The following is a 16243-nucleotide window of genomic DNA, read 5'->3' as shown; positions in this document are numbered from 1 at the left end:
ATTTATTTTTTTGTGGAAGTGAGATCTCCTGGAACTTGACCTCATGGCCTCATCTCACAATTCCAGGCTTCCTAGCTTCTTAGGCGGGCACAGGAAGCGGGAGTTAGAGGGGGTAACAGTGTGGCCTCTTTCTCACCTCTGGTTTCTCTTTTTCAATGTTTTCCCCTGGCTGATGAGAGCTTGGATTTGCCATCTCAAGCTTGCTTTCGGGGCACAGTATTTGTATAATCTCTGGCTTGGTTGCGCCATCCTTGCTATGTGGATCTGATGAGCCTTTAGACAGCTGGACTAAGAAGTTTCCTTTTATCTCCGGCTTTGCTCTCCTTGCTTGAGGTCAACATGGATATTCATACTACTTTGGTATTACGACCTAACTTTTGAGCGAGTCTTCACTGGCGTGTGAGGGTAATGAGAAGCAGGTTATTTCTTCTCTTATCCAGGCGCTACAGACGTCTTATCCTGTGGCTTCTGCTTCCTTTTGGAGGTTTTTCCTTTCTTGAATACTTCTCAAAAGTTGCACCCTTCCTGAGTTCCTTTTTAGCACAGGTATATTGCCGATGGCATAGCGTTCAATTCCCTTCAGCTTCATCTGCCATTCTTGGCTTGTGACAGGAACTAGGTATAGGGCCCTTCGATGACTTCTCAGCTTCCTGTAGTTCAGTTCCTAAACAGAAGGCGGAATATTCATGCGCCTCTTAGAAAGCCCGGTTTGGGGTAATTCATTCACGTACTTCTTCTATGTTCCTGATAGCTTCATTTTAGCCTTGTCCTTTGGGACTCTAGGGAGCCGTGCGGTTGACCATGGGATTCCTTGTGGCCATGGCTTCAGTTTTGCAGTTGCGATGTTGCAGGCCTTATTCAACGGGGATTCCTATTCCTTATTTCCGTCATATGGGGTGTCAGTTCGGATGGTACCACTATTTCTTTCTAGGGGGGTGTCATCCTTTCTTTTACATCATGCTCGCTTTTCCTTCCTTCTTCCTGGGAGGAGATAGTGGAGGCAGTACTTTTATTCACTGCATTTTTTGAAACGTATGTAGCGTTCTCCGCGAGCTCGGTTTCTTACAACTGTTAGTGGTTTATATCTCCTTTTTGGGATTCTTCAAGGGACGCCTCAGGCGTATGGCGGCGTCCGATGCCTACCTCGCTCAATGGTCCAGGAGGACATTCTTTATACTTGCCTGCTGGCAGGGGAGCGGGTGGCGATTGAACTTCATGACCATTCCGCTGGGGCGATGGCTGCTTCGTGGGCTCGGCCCAGAGGTTGTACCTTGGAGGTGATTTGTCTCAAGGTTAACTGGTCTTCCGAGAGTACCTTCTCTCCACGGCTCTGCATGGATGTGCGGGCACATGCGGTAGGGGTTTTTTGATGCTTCGGTCGTTGCGAAGGCGACATTTGCTCCCCACCCAGATTAAGGATTGCTTTGCTACATCCCATTGGTCTCTGGATTCATCTGCTGCTTTGCTAAGGAATGTAAAATTATGTCCTACCTGTTAATTTTCTTTCCTTTAGAAGTAGCAGATGAATCCAGAGCCCCACCCTTTCTGGTATTTGGTCGTCGGTTTTTTCGGGTGCGACTTTTAGTGATTGGGTGTTCTTAATGATGATATTCTGTATCATTGCTGGTTGCGATGTGTTCTGGGAAAGAAGTTTTTTACATGCTATACCTATTGATGATTGAATGTGCTTGGGCAAGGAGCTATACTGATGAGACAAGAGGAGTGCCAGCAAATAAGTACACCTGTTAATCAATTTCTCTATCTCCACCTGCTGGTAGATGTGAGGTATCCCATTGGTCTCTGGATTCATCTGCTACTTCTAAAGGAAAGAAAATTAACAGGTAGGACATAATTTTACAATGTTCGTATGGAATCTATCCCCTTTCAATTTTAAAGAGTGCCCTCTCGTTCTCCCTATCTTGGAGAGGGTAACAACCTGTCTTTATCTACTAAGTCTATTCCCTTCAGTACCTTGAATATTTCAATCATGTCCCCTCTCAATCTCCTCTGTTTGAGGGAGTAAAGGCTCAGTTTCTCTAATATTTCACTGTACAGAAACTCCTCCAGCCCCTTAACCATCTTAGTCGCTCTTCTCTGCACCCTTTCGAGTAGTACCGTGTCCTTCTTCATGTACGGCGACCAGTGCTGGACGCAGTACTCCAGGTGAGGGGGCACCATGGCCCGATACTGCGGCATGATAACCTTCTCCGATCTGTTCGTGATCCCCTTCTTTATCATTCCTAGCATTCTGTTCGCCCTTTTCACCGCCACAGCACATTGCGTGGACGGTTTCATTGACTTGTCGATCATAACTCCCAAGTCTCTTACCTTGGAAGTCTCTCCAAGTACCGCCCCATACATCCTGTATTTGTGCATGAGATTTTTGTTACCTACATTCATCACTTTACACTTATCCATGTTGATGCTCATTCCTCAAGCCTGATTATATCACGTTGCAGATCTTCGCAATCCCCCTCTGTCTTCACTACTCTGAATAACTTCATATCGTCTACAAATTTAATCACCTCACTCGTCGTACCAATATCCAGATCGTTTATAAAGATATTGAAGAGCACGGGTCCAAGCACCGAGCCCTGCGGCACCCCACTGGTGATGCTCTTCCAGTCCGAATATTGTCCATTTATCCCCACTCTCTGTTTCCTATGTTCCAGCTAGTTTTTAATCCATGTGAGTATTTCACCTTTGATTCCATGGCCTGCAATTTTCTGAAGTAGTAATTCATGTAGGACCTTGTCAAACGCTTTCTGAAAATCCAGATATACAGTGTCGACAGGGTCGCCCTTGTCTATCTGTCTGTTTACTCCTTCAAAGAATGCTGCAAGTTCGTCAAACATGATCTGCCTTTGCTAAAACCATGCTGATTGGCCCTCATCAGACCGTGTCCGTCAAGGTGATCAATGATGTGGTCCTTTATCAGCGACTCTACCATCTTTCCCTGTACCAAGGTCAGACTCGCCGGTCTGTAGTTTCCTGGATCTCCCATCGAACCTTTCTTGAAGATCGAAGTAACATTTGCCACCTTCCAGTCCTCTGGAATCTTTCCTGATTTGATCGACAGATTGGCTATTAGTTGAGGCAGTTCAGCTATGGTCCCTTTCAGTTCCTTGACCCTCGGATGGATGCTATACGGTCCCGGGGATTTATCGCTCTTAAGCCTATCAATCTGCCTACACACCTCCTCTAGACTGACCGTCAATCCTGTCAGCTTTCCGTCTTCGTTTCCAGTATATAGCTTGATGGGTTCTGGTATGCTATGTAAATCTTCTTCGGTAAATACAGACGCAAAAAATATGTTCAGTTTGGCGGTGATTACTTTGTCCTTCTTTAGCGCTCCCTTTATTCCATGGTCATCCAACGGTCCCACCGCTTCCTTCGCAGGTCGTTCTCCCTTAATATATCGAAAGAATGGCTTGAAGTTCTTCGCCTCCTTGGCTATTTTTTCCTCGTAGTCTCTTTTGGCCCCTTTTACCTGCGTTGATGTTGTTTGTGCTTGTTCCAGTTTTCGTCCATTTTTTACCTTTTTCATTTCTTAAACAAAGTTTTCTGGTCTCTGATCACTTCCTTCACCTCTACAGTGAGCCACGCCAGTTTTTTGTTCTTTTTCCTGCTGATCCCTTGTTGATGTGTAGTATATATAGATGTTGTGCTTTGGTGACTGTGTCCTTAAAAAGGGACCAAGCTTGCTCTAGCAATTTTACAGTGTTTATCCTCTTCTTAATCTTCTTCCCTACCATGAGTCTCATCCCTTCGTTATTCCCTTTTCAGAAGTTCAGTGCCGTGGCTGTTGTTGTGGACCGATGTTTCTCCTTTGCGTCCAGATCGAAGAGGATCATATTGTGATCACTGTTTCCCAGCGTCCCTTCTACTTCTACATCTTGTGCCCCTCAGGACAGCATTCTTTCCAGTCAGCCAAACAGTGGTTCTCCGGTTCCCGGCACCAACAGTCAACGGGAAACCGCTCAGTTTCTACCCCTAAGAAACAGTTCTGATGTAAGTCCTTGGCTGCTCTTCCTCAGATTGGGGGGCGGCTCTCTGCCTTTTTGGCAGAATGACTGGCCATCACCTCTGACTGCTGGGTCTTGGTTATTCTTCGGGATGGCTACAAATTCGAGTTATATCTGCCCCTATCAGAGCTCTTTCTAGACTCCTCGACTTGTGCAGATTCTCGATATATTTCATCGTGCCAAAGATAGGCTCTGAAGACTGGAGACTGATCCTAGACCTCAAATCAGTCGGTGCAGCCCTCAAAATTCTTTGTTTCAGGATGGAAACGGTACGATCGGCGATTGCCTTGGTGGCTTCAGGGAAATTCTTAGCTTCCCTGGATTGGATGGAGGACTGTTTCCATATTCCCATCTTTCCGGAACACAAGAGATACCCTGAGGTTCCACGTTCTGCAGCAGCATTACCAATTTGCGGCCTTACCCTTCAGGTTGGCGACAGCGCTCAGGATCTTCACTAATGTGATGGTGGTAATGGCAGCCCACCTGCGAACACTCGGAATTCAGGTCCACCCATATCTGGATGACAGGGTAATAAGGACTCAGTCGGAGTCCAAGGGGCGTCAGATGGGTCACCAAGTTGTTCAGCTGCTTTAACGCCTAGGCTGGGTGATAAACTTTTGGAAGAGTCATATTGAGCTGACGCAGGACTTGGAATACCTGGGGGTTTGTGTCATCACAGGACAGAACAAGGTATTCCTTTATATTTTACCCTAGAAGCTTCGCCGCTTGATCCGGGTCTTTCTGGAAGCTGCGGTTCCGAATGACTGGCAATCTCTTCAGGTCCTGGGTTCCATGGTTGCGACCATAGATGTAGTTCCTTGGGCTAGGGTCCATCTGCACCCGCTGTAGGACACGCTTATTTCTTGCTGGAGCCCACAGCAGAATCTATTGCATACCCGGCTCTCCTGGATGGTGGAATCTTGGAACAGTCTAGCCTGGTGGTTGTGTCCTCTTTCCCTGTCCAAGGGTCTTCACCTCTGGATCTCTGAATAGATGATCTAGGCAATGGATGCTAGTCTTTTCAGTTGGAGTGCTCTTTGTCTGGAGAATCTGGTTCAGGGCTGGTGGTCCCCCTCTGAGATAAAGTGGTCAATCAATCGCTTGATACGTTGGGCGATTTGGCTGGCTCTCCTCATAGAAACATAGAAAGATGACGGCAGATAAGGGCTATAGCCCATCAAGTCTGCCCACACTATTTACCCACCCTCTTTAGTCTACTGATCCCCTAAAGTATAATTGTAATTATACTGTCACTCTACTGACCCGCTCATTCAAGTCCTAGTGACTCATCCCTTGGCATGACCTCGTAGGGATCCCACATAGGTATCCCATTTGTTCTTGAAGTCTGGGATGCTGCGTGCCTCGACCACCTGCACTGGAAGCTTGTTCCACTGCTCAATCACTCTCTCTGTGAAGAAGTACTTCCTGGCGTCTCCACGAAACTTCCCTCCCCTGAGCTTGAGCGGATGTCCTCTTGTGGTCGAGGGTCCCTTGAGAAGAAAGATATCATCTTCCACCTCGACCCGTCCCGTGATGTACTTAAATGTCTCAATCATGTCTCCCCTCTCCCTACGCTCTTCGAGAGTGTAGAGCTGCAATTTACTCAGTCTTTCTTCGTACGGGAGACCCTTTAGCCCCGAGACCATCCTGGTGGCCATCCGCTGAACCGATTCAATTCTGAGCACATCCTTACGGTAATGTAAGAATTGCACACAGTATTCCAGATGAGGTCCCACCATGGCTCTGTACAATGGCATCATGACTTCAGGTTTCCTGTTGACGAAGCTTCTCTTGATACAACATATCATCTGCCGTGCTTTAGATGAAGCCTTCTCCACTTGAGTAGCTGCTTTCATGTCAGCACTGATTACTCCTAAGTCTCGTTCTGCCGTAGTCCTGGTTAAAGTTTCTCCATTCAGGGTGTAAGTTCTGCAAGGATTTCCGTTACCGAGATGCATGACCTTACATTTCTTTGCGTTGAAGCCCAGCTGCCAGATCAAGGACCAACTTTCCAAAGTATGCAGGTCCTGCTCCATAGCATCCTGTAGATTATAGCTGTTTACTATATTGCATAGTTTGGCGTCATCAGCGAATAAGGTTACCTTACCTTGAAGCCCTTGAGTCAGATCCCCAATGAATATGTTGAAGAGAAGTGGGCCCAGGACTGAACCCTGTGGCACTCCGCTAGTCACCTCCGACATTTTAGAGAGGGTACCGTTAACCACCACCCTCTGAAGTCTGCCACTAAGCCAATTTTTAACCCATGCAGTTAGAGTCTCTCCTAATCCCATTGATTTCATCTTGTTCAGCAGCCTGCGGTGTACGCTTTGCTGAAGTCCAGGTACACGACGTCCAAGGACTCTCCTGAGTCCAGTCTTCTTGTTACCCAGTCAAAGAAGCTGATTAGATTGGACTGGCATGACCTACCCTTGGTGAATCCATGTTGGCTGGGATCCCGGAGATCTTCCTCGTTCAGGAACATATCTAATTTATACTTAATTAGTGTTTCCATGAGTTTACACACTATTGAGGTGAGGCTTACCGGTCTATAGTTCGCAGCCTCAGCCTTGCAACCCTTTTATGTAAAGGAACGACGTTGGCTGTTTTCCAGTCCAACGGAACTTTCCCCGTACTTAGTGAGAGATTGAAGAGCACTGCCAACGGTTCCGCCAGAACATCTCTCAATTCTCTGAGCACTCTTGGGTGTAAATTGTCCGGTCCCATGGCCTTGTTTACCTTTAGCCTTGCCAGTTCGTTGTAGACATCCCCAGGTGTGAACTCAAAATTCTGAAACGGGTCATCCATGTCTTGTTTTATCATCAACTGTGGTCCGTGTCCCGGTGCTTCACAGGTGAAGACTGAGCAGAAATATTCATTTAGTAGTTCTGCTTTTTCTGAATCCGCCACCACGTAGTTTCCGTCCGGTTGTCTAAGGCGTACTATACCGTCTGTGTTCCTTTTCCTATCACTGATATACCTAAAGAAGGATTTGTCCCCTTTTTTAATGTTTTTTGCCAGAGTTTCTTCCACTCGAAGTTTGGCCTCCCTAACTGCTGTTTTGACCGCTGCAGATCTGGTCTTATATTCTACTTTAGTTTCTCTTCTCTGCGTACGTTTGTAGGAAAGAAATGCTTTTTTCTTCTCCTTAATGAGTTGCGAGATCTCTTCAGTGAACCATTGGGGTTTGTTGTTTCTTTGCCGTTTATCTACCAATTTTATGTAGCGATTAGTTGCTTCGTATATGGATGATTTCAGGTACGACCACATAGTTTCCACATTGCCGGTCTCTGCTTGGTCCTGCAGCGTCTGATGAACGAAATCTCCCATGCGTGCGAAGTCGGTGCCCCGGAACTTGAGCACCTTTGTTTTTGTAATTGATTTAGGTGATCCTTTCCCAAGGTTGAACCATACCATGTTATGGTCGCTGGAGGCTAGCGTATCTCCCACCGAGACCTCTGAGATGCTTTCCCCATTGGTGAGTACCAGGTCTAGGATCGCCTGGGCCCTAGTGGGCTCCGTTACCATCTGTCTGAGATGTACTCCTTTTATGGAGGTCAAAAGCCTCCTGCTGCTGCTGGTTGTTGCTGAAAATGTGTTCCAGTCTGCATCAGGCATGTTGAAGTCCCCTAGCAGTACAGTGTCGCCCCGTAGAGTTATATTCTCTATGTCTTCAATTAATTCTGCGTCCATATCTTCCGGTTGTCTTGGAGGTCTGTATACCACACCAAGATACAGGCATTTTTTGCCACCTCTTGCCAGGTTTACCCAGAGGGACTCCCCGGTATACTTGACATCAGTGATCCTGGTGGTTTTGATGTCCTCTTTAATGTATAGTGCTACCCCTCCTTCTAACCTGCCCTCTCTGTCCTGACGAAGTAGATTGTACCCCGGTATAGCCATATCCCACCCATGTGCGTCCGTGAACCAAGTCTCGGATATTGCCACCACGTCCAGGTTGGCATCCCTTATTTCAGTTTCCAGTTCTAGAATTTTATTGCCTAAACTGTGTGCATTAACATACATGGCCCTCCACACTTTGTGTTTGTGTTTGCTAAGTCCCTGTAAGGCTATTCCTGACTGAGTCTGTGTGGCTCCTAGTGAACTGTTTGCAAATTGGGTCCTTACCTCGGAAACAGAGTGTCGACTCGTCCCATCAGGATAGTTCCTTTCCATACCAGTATATGAGTAGGTCCCCTCCCCCAACTTACCTAGTTTAAAGCCCTGCGAAGCAGGCGGGCTAGTCGGTGTCCGAAGATGTTCTTACCTCTGCTGGTCAAATGGAGTCCGTCTGGTCCCTGTAGTCCCTGCAGCGCCTCTCTATGATCCAGGAATCCAAAGTTCATATCCCGACACCATCCCTGTAGCCATTCGTTCGTTCTCAGGATGCATTCCTCTCTGGCTCTTCCCTTGCCTCTAACTGGGAGGATTGATGAGAAGACTACCTGCGCACTTGTCTGCTTCAGCCTCTCACCCAAGGCTCCGAAGTCTCTGGTGATGGTCTCTGGGGTGTTCCTGGCAGTGTCATTCGTACCTATATGGATAAGAAGCATAGGAAAATGATCATGAGGTGTAAGTAGTTTCCCCAGGCTGGTGGTGACGTCCCGTATTTTGGCTCCAGGCAGACAGCAAACCTCTCTTGAGTGTGCATCCGGTCTGCAGATTGGTCCCTCGGTGCCCCTCAGCATAGAGTCCCCAATGACTATAACTCTGCGCTTCTTCCGTTGTGGAGGGGGACGTCGGTCCGCAGATGGGGTTGCGTGTTGGGCCTGCTCCTGTTCTTCGAGTTCTTCGTGCTGAGCCTGCTCCTGTACCTTGTCGGCAGCTTCTTCCTGAAGAATCTGGAATCTATTCTTCAGGACGAGTTGAGGGGTTGATGTAGGGTTGGCCTGTTGGGAAGAAAAAGAAGAGGATGAAGAGATTGAAAAGGGGGGGGATCTTCTATGTTTACCTGTGGAAGAGGTCACCAACTGCCAGGTGTCATTGCTGCCAGCCATTTCTTGTATCCCAAATGTTGGCTTCAAAGCTGATGATTTGGGTGTCTCGAGAATGGACTTGTCGTGGGTCTGTTCTGTAATTTGGGACAACTCCTGAACGACTCCGTCGATATAGGCTTCATCCTCTCGGATGCTTCTTAGGCGAACCACCTCCTCCCTGAGGCTCCACAGTTCCTGCATGAGGGCTCCATCCAGCTGAGCAGCCTCCTCTGTCTGCGTGGAGACTGTAGTGTAGTGTCGGGGAGTGGATTCGGTCTGCACGGAGACCTCTGTCCACCGTCCTGAGTCTTCCTCCCTTCGTACGCCGTCCGTGATCTCCTCCAGGGTCCCCATGGTGGCTGGAATGCTGGATTTGATTGTAGCCTTGGCGCTTCTAGTCCTCCCTGCCATTTGTGAATTAGGTCTGCCTGTCAATAAATTAGAAAAAGAAAAGAGAGTTAGAAAAATCCTACTGAGTGCTAGTGCGAGATTATGAAAGATTTGGGTGTCTGAGAGAATAAGAAGTTAAGAGCTGAGGGTATCTGAAAGGGTTAGCTGAGTGTGAGTTAGCTCGGCTTGCAGCTAGCTGAAAGAATAGAGAGAGAAGAGAAGAATGGGAACAGAAGAAAAAGGGTTTTTTGTTTTTTTTTGTTGTTTTTTTTAGTTAGAAGTTTAGAAGTTTAGGATTCGCTGCCTGGGCTCCTTCCAAGGCTCCTTCGCAAAGGCGATCTCGCTAAGGCGAGCGCCTTTGCCGCTCGCCTTCGCTGTGCGCCGAACGGCCGCGCGCCGTTGGCACCCCCCCTCTTAAGGGGGAATCCGGGCGCTGATGTAGCTGGTGTCGCGGCCGGTGACGCGGGTGGGCGGAGCTAACTCTCGCCGCTACCCGCTCCTCACAGCCGCTCTGTTCCTCTCCCGGCTCCCTGCCTAGAAGCCGCTGCTTCCTCCTGCCACGCGAGATCCTCCACTATGAGCATTGTCTTAGACAATGCCACGGCAGTGGTTTACATCAATTGCCAGGGAGGCACCAGGAGTTCATCTCTGCGAAAGCAGGCTCAGCTTCTCTTTTCGTTGGGCAGAAAACCACCTCGTGGTGCTTTCAGTTGTGCATTTGGTAGGAGTGGACAACATCCAGGTGGATTACTTCAACCATTAGACTCTGGATCCCGGGGAATAGTCCCTGACCCAGAGAGCGTTCGGCTGCATAGTGGAATGATGGGATCGGCCGACGTTCGACCTCATGGCATCGGCAGTCAACAAGAAAGCAGATTGGTTCTTCAGCTGCCCTCATGAACCAGGCAGCGAAGACGTAGACACTGGCCTCTGGAGGGTCTTCTTTATGTCTTCCCTCTATGACTCTATGCCGTCTGTTGAGACGGATTGCGGTGCACAGGGGTCAGGTGATTCTTGTGGCGCCCAACTGACGGAGGTGTCCATAATACGCTGACCTGGTTCATCTGCAACTGGACCAAGGACTCAAGACTTCCATGCCATCCTCCTCTTCTCACGCAGGGCCACATTGCACTTCAGGATCCGGACTGTTTTGGTCTTATGGCCTGGCTATTGAACATGTAGCCTTAGTCTGCAGAGACTATTCTTTGGGCATGATAGCTACTTTCTTGCACAGCAAAAGGAACTCAACTGTGGTGGCCTATGCAAAGGCTTGGAGATGTTATCAATCGTGGTGTGTCCAGAAGTACGAGGATCCATCTGTGCCATCGGTACTGCTAATACTAGAATTCCTTCCGGATGGACTAAGAAAGGGGCAGGCCATCGGCTCTGTGAGGGTTCAGATTGCCAGTCTTTCTTGTTTAGGTCCTTTCTGAGAGGTTCTTTGGCCACTCACCAGGACATTATCCAGTTTCTCAGGGACACTCTGAGGTTTCGGCCCCTGCTGTGGCTATCCTGTCCAACTTGGAAACTCAATCTTGTGCTCTGGTCTCTGGCTCATTTGCCATATGAGTCTTTGCAGCAAGCCTCCTTAATGGATCTCACTGTCAAGTCTTCCTGGTGGCCATTACTTCTGCCCGAAGGGTTTCCAAGCTTCAGGCTTTATCCTGCCGGGATCCTTTTCTTAGTATTATGGATTCCAGCATGTATCTGTGCAACATTCTCTCCTTTCTGCTGAAGGAGGTCTCTAGTTTCCACATCAACCAGGAGGTTTGACTTCATACCTTTCTTTTCTCCGGTTTGAGGGAGCAGGACCAGGTGTGTGCAGGGTTTTCATGCAGTACTTGTAGGTCACAAACGAATTTCAGGTCTCCGACCATCTGTTCATACTGGTTTGTCCTGTCTGTAAAGGTTGGTCAGCCTCGAAAGCCACTATTTCGAGATGGAGCCATATGGCTATTTCATCTGCTTACACTGCGGCTGGGAAAAAAACTCAATTTCTGTCAGGGCTCATTCTACTAGAGGTGTTTCCTCTTCTTGGCGATCTCACTGGAGGAGATTTGCATACTTTTACCAAGTTTTACAGTATCGATGTAATGGCCAAGCAGAATGCTACTTTTGGTTCCTCTGTTTTGGCAGCAGGCTCATCAGTCTTATCCTGATTCTGTGGGACTGCTTTGTTATTTCCCACTTGTCCAGGAATAGAGCGAATTGTACAAGAACAAAAGATTAAGCTCTTACCATTACTAATCTTCTTTCTTGTAAATCCACGGTCTATTTTTGGAAACTGCCCTGGGAGTTGCCTCTTTGCCTACTGTCTGCCTTAATAAGTACTGGTAAGCTGGACTTATGGTTTCCTGATCAGCCTTTCTAAGAGTACCATCCAGATATGTTATGCACTTTACCTTGGGGGTCCCTAGTTGTAGTGCCCCCCCTCTGTTAGTGCAGGCTGTCTCCTTATAGCATAGTTTATTTAGATTTATACTGTTTAATAACCTGTTTCAGTTGTTTCTGATTGTTAGGATATTTCATGTTATGATCAGATTAGACTGAATTGTCAGGGAGTTTTCCCGTATGCCTCCCTTTTGTCTATGTTCTCTACAGGTGTGACTATCTGCTTTTGCATGAACTGGATACCCAAGAGCAGTCCTGAGGGAAGGGTCTAAAAACTTATGTAAATGAGCATTCCTAACCCACTTGTCCAGGAATACAGTGTAGATTTTCAAGAAAGAAGATTAGCAAAGGTAAGAACCTAATCTTTCGATGAATTATTTTATAGCTATACACTCTGATGTTAATATTACATTTGTATAAAGTGAAAATTTTAATCTTGCAGGGAATAAATATTCTTCCTTGTTCAGAAAGTTTACTTTATGATAAATGTCCTCTATGGCTTGTTGTTGACAATTGCTTTTTATTTATTTTTTCATACATCTCTGAACAATAACTCTAGGAAAGAACTTGAAGCTAGAGTTGTGTTATATGGGTCTGAATTCCAAGAAGCACTAGCCAAAGAAATTGCAAAAGAAGAGCAGAGGCATATTCAGCATATTAAAGAATTTCAAGACAAAATTAATATTTTGAATCAACAATATACAGAATTAGAAGATGAATTTCGCGTAGCTTTGACTATTGAAGCTAAAAGATTTAAAGAGGTAATTTGTGCCTTGTTGCATTTTTTTTGTCTGCTTTCTAGATATTTATAAAATTGTATCAATGTGTTCTGTGCATTTATAAAGGACTCAAAAGTTATTTCTTGAAAAAATGTATTTATTTGAAGCATATCTTTGTTTAGTTTTAATGACCACTCTTCTTAGATAACACATTAATATCTAAGAGATTGATTTTAAAACAAGTCACTGAGGCTGTGAAGGCATATAGATGCATATGCTGGACTTATTTTATAAAAGCTTCTAAATAACTTCCCAAAAAATGAAATAAATCCCTCCCAATAACACCTCAAATTTATAAACATAAAAATAACTGCTTATTCTAATCCAATCACTTTATTGGCACTATTTGGCTTTAAAAATAAATAAATAAAAAAGATAAGATAAGCATTTTGCTATTTTTAAATATTACTGGAGTAAAGTAATTAGTCTTTTAACTAAGCCACAGTATTCTAGGCATAGCATTAGCATAGTGAGGAGCTTGGCTGTAATGTCACAGCAGCAAACTAAGCTGTAACATGAAGTAGGGGTAGGAATCTTAACTTAGTTGCCTATTTCAAAGAATTACAGAAACCAGCCTACATATCACATCAACTTACTCCCTACCTCCCCACTAGGACACTGAAATCTGCAGAACACAATTGATTAATCACTCCAATGCATAGAGAAATTATTCAACTACATACTAGATGTTCTAATTTCTTAGTGCAAGGACCAGAACTTTAGAACCTACAGCCCCCTTCAACTTAGAACCCAAAGCTCTCGTAATTGCTTCAAGCAGGACTTAGACATTTCTCTTTAAAGATGCATATAATATGCTTTGACGCATTTACACTTTATATAACTACATTTCTAATGCAATATGTCTAGTAGTCCTGAACACTAGGGTTATGCATCTAAACCTGCAAGTTGCTTGCAGAAATCCACCTCCTTCCCAGGGAGCTGCTTCTGCAAGCATGTTGCTCAGAAGTGTTTTTACTCTGCTCTGTGGTTTTATTATTTTCATATAATTTTCTTAATGTTCGGTTAGAAGCTTGGTGCCCAGAGGTTCCCACTTGTTGGAACATCTGCCTGGGAGAAGACACAGACTTGTGCTGCAGAAGTCTGTAGCTTGCAGGATCAGCCCTCGGAGACACAAGTTTCAAGTTTTATTAAAATTTGATGTGCACGCAATGTCAAATAGGGAAAGTGTCCATAACCAAAACAAACGTCCTTGTTTTGATTATGGCCTGCCTCTACTAAATGCCCAGATCACCACTACGTCTACAAGTACACCCCCACGACATCTACACTTTTTGCCCATAATGAACCAAAAAAAACGCCTAAACCCCAAACGACCAACACAAGGGCTTTTAGGCGAAGGAGGTCTGTCAAAAACAACACCAGTTACAGATTCCCCCCCCCCCCCAACAATGATCCAGGCTGGAGAGTGCCCAAGCCCTCCTGCCGTGTCGAACCGTGAAATCCCCCCCCCCCCCCCCGACAACATTGGGGCAAGAGGGAGCTCATCGAGGCAAGAGGGAGCTCAAGCCCTCTTGCCCCGTCGAACCGCGACACCCCCCCCCCTGATGACATCGGAGCAAGAGGGAGCTCAAGCCCTCTTGCCCCGGCGATCGTGCCCCCCCCCCCCTGCCGAGAACGAGCAGGCCAGGAGGGAACCCAAGTCCTCTTGGCCCTGGCGACCCTCCCGACTGAATTGGGCCAGGAGGGAGCTCAAGCCCTCCTGGCCCGGTGACCTTCTACCCCCACCCCCCACTACAATATGGGCAGGAGGGATCTCAGGCCCTCTTGCCCTCGACACAGCCCCCCCCCCCCCAGCCGACCCGGGTAGGTTGCTGGGCCGCTGAACTGATCGCGCCAGCGGCCATCAGCTCAGCGGCCCCTTTTTCGGTACTTACACCTGATTAGACTTTGTCTAAGTCAAAAAGGTATAAGTGCCAACTAGGCAACCTGTCAGATGTTTTGGTTATATGTGTTGAATGTGTTGAATGTGTAGGTCGGCCCACCACCCGCCCTTTCCCCTCCTCTAAACACACCTCTTTTCTCTCTGTGCGTCTAGAGGCAGGGGAAAGGCCTAAGCTGGTTTTAGATACGTCTAAAAACCAGCTTTGGTTATGGGTACTTGGACGATCAGGCTATTTGATCGTCCAAGTAGCCATTTAGGACACTTTTTAGACGTTTTTTTAAAATTTATTATGAACCCCATAATGTACTGATACATAAGGGAAGTAGGGAGAACTACTATAAGCATAGTAAAGGACACATGAAAGTACAAAAGGAGGGTAAAAATTTTTTAGAAGTATTGATAAAAATTGAAAAGAGAATTAAGAGCTTTTTTTAAAAAAATTCAGTTTCTCGGAGCCTAAGACAGAGGATATGTGAGTTTATGCAAAGAATTACATTACATTACATTAGTGATTTCTATTCCGCCATTGCCTTGTGGTTCAAGGCGGATTACATCCAAACTAAAATAAGAATTACATTCAAAATTTGAAGGAATAGAATAAGCAATGATATAAAATTTGTAAGGTAATAAAATGTTGGATAAAGAGTTATCAACGGGAAGAAGAGGTCTTTAGGAGATAAGAAAAGGGCGAATTATGGGGTTTTAGATAGCGTTTGGTAGATAGAAGAATATTAGAGAGTACTAAGGGTATAGAGAGTGTTGGATGTTGGGTTGGGATTGGTCGTGCTTGAAAGGTTTTATGTGTTTTTTGAAGAGTATGGTTTTAATATCTCTCTTGAAGGTTTTGTAGTTTGTAGTTGAAGATAACAGAGTGGTGATTTGTCTGTCCAGTCTAGCTGCTTTGGAGGCTATTAGAGAATGGGATCAAAAGAGACTTCAAGGATTAGGTCTCAAAAGCATCCTTGTACAACCAGCATTTTAATAGTCCTTTAAATTTACTTAGTGATTTTTCTTCCTTAATAAATGATGGTAAGGATGTAACCGCAAAGATCGTATCTTGTCTTGTAATTATTATACTAAGCGATGGAATTACTAGAAGATTTTTGTCCTCTGATCTCGAACTTCTAGTAGGAGTATATAGAATAAAGTACCTTTCTAGGAATGATGGAGCCTTAGTTAATATTTTGCATGTTAATATTGCTATTTTGTAGGAGATTCTGTGAACAATTGGAAGCCAAGGAGCTTCTTTAAGAAGAGTAGTCACATGATCAATTTTTTTCCTGTTCGTTAAAGTTTTAAACGTAGACCGATTGCCTTGTCTATGCCTCAGAAGCATCCTTATACAGAACAGCCACAGATTGTCCAAGTACCGATAATCAAAGCTGGTTTTAGACATATCTAAAACCAGCTTAGGCCTTTCCCCTGCCTCTGAATGCCTAGAGTGAAAAGAGGCATTTTTGGAGGAGGGGAAAGGGCGGGAGGTGGGCCGACCTAGACTTAGTCGTACAGCAAGTATAACCAAAAGTTTAATGAGGTTGCCAAGTCAGAACTTATACGTTTTGACTTAGACCAAGTCAAAACAGGTATAAGTTTCGAATAGGGGCTGCGGAGCTGATCGTGGTTGCCACAATCAGCTCAGTAGCCCCGGCAATCTGTCCACCCCCTGCCGCAATCGCGATCCCCCCTACCCGAACTGCTGCGAATAACGGCAGGAGAGATGTCCAATCTCTTCTGCCGAAGACGTCACCCCCACCCCCCCCCTCGAATACAGGCAGGAGGAAT

The 16243-nt window shown here is 45.9% G+C and overlaps 1 protein-coding gene across 6 annotated transcripts in view; it reads left to right on the top strand.

Annotated features, from left to right (window-relative positions):
• Positions 1-16243, top strand: part of LRRCC1 (leucine rich repeat and coiled-coil centrosomal protein 1) — a 148637-nt gene that overhangs the window by 70759 nt on the left and 61635 nt on the right. For all 6 annotated transcript variants that reach the window (XM_033934347.1, XM_033934342.1, XM_033934344.1 and 3 more), the window contains one exon: positions 12339-12540. In XM_033934347.1, coding sequence (XP_033790238.1) covers positions 12339-12540 — 202 coding nt within the window. The remainder of the gene's footprint in view (positions 1-12338; positions 12541-16243) is intronic.

Source organism: Geotrypetes seraphini, chromosome 2 (assembly GCF_902459505.1).
Source record: "Geotrypetes seraphini chromosome 2, aGeoSer1.1, whole genome shotgun sequence".
NCBI lineage: Eukaryota > Metazoa > Chordata > Amphibia > Gymnophiona > Dermophiidae > Geotrypetes > Geotrypetes seraphini.
Note: the sequence above shows the minus strand (reverse complement) of the source record. Positions and strands in the feature narration are given on the sequence as shown.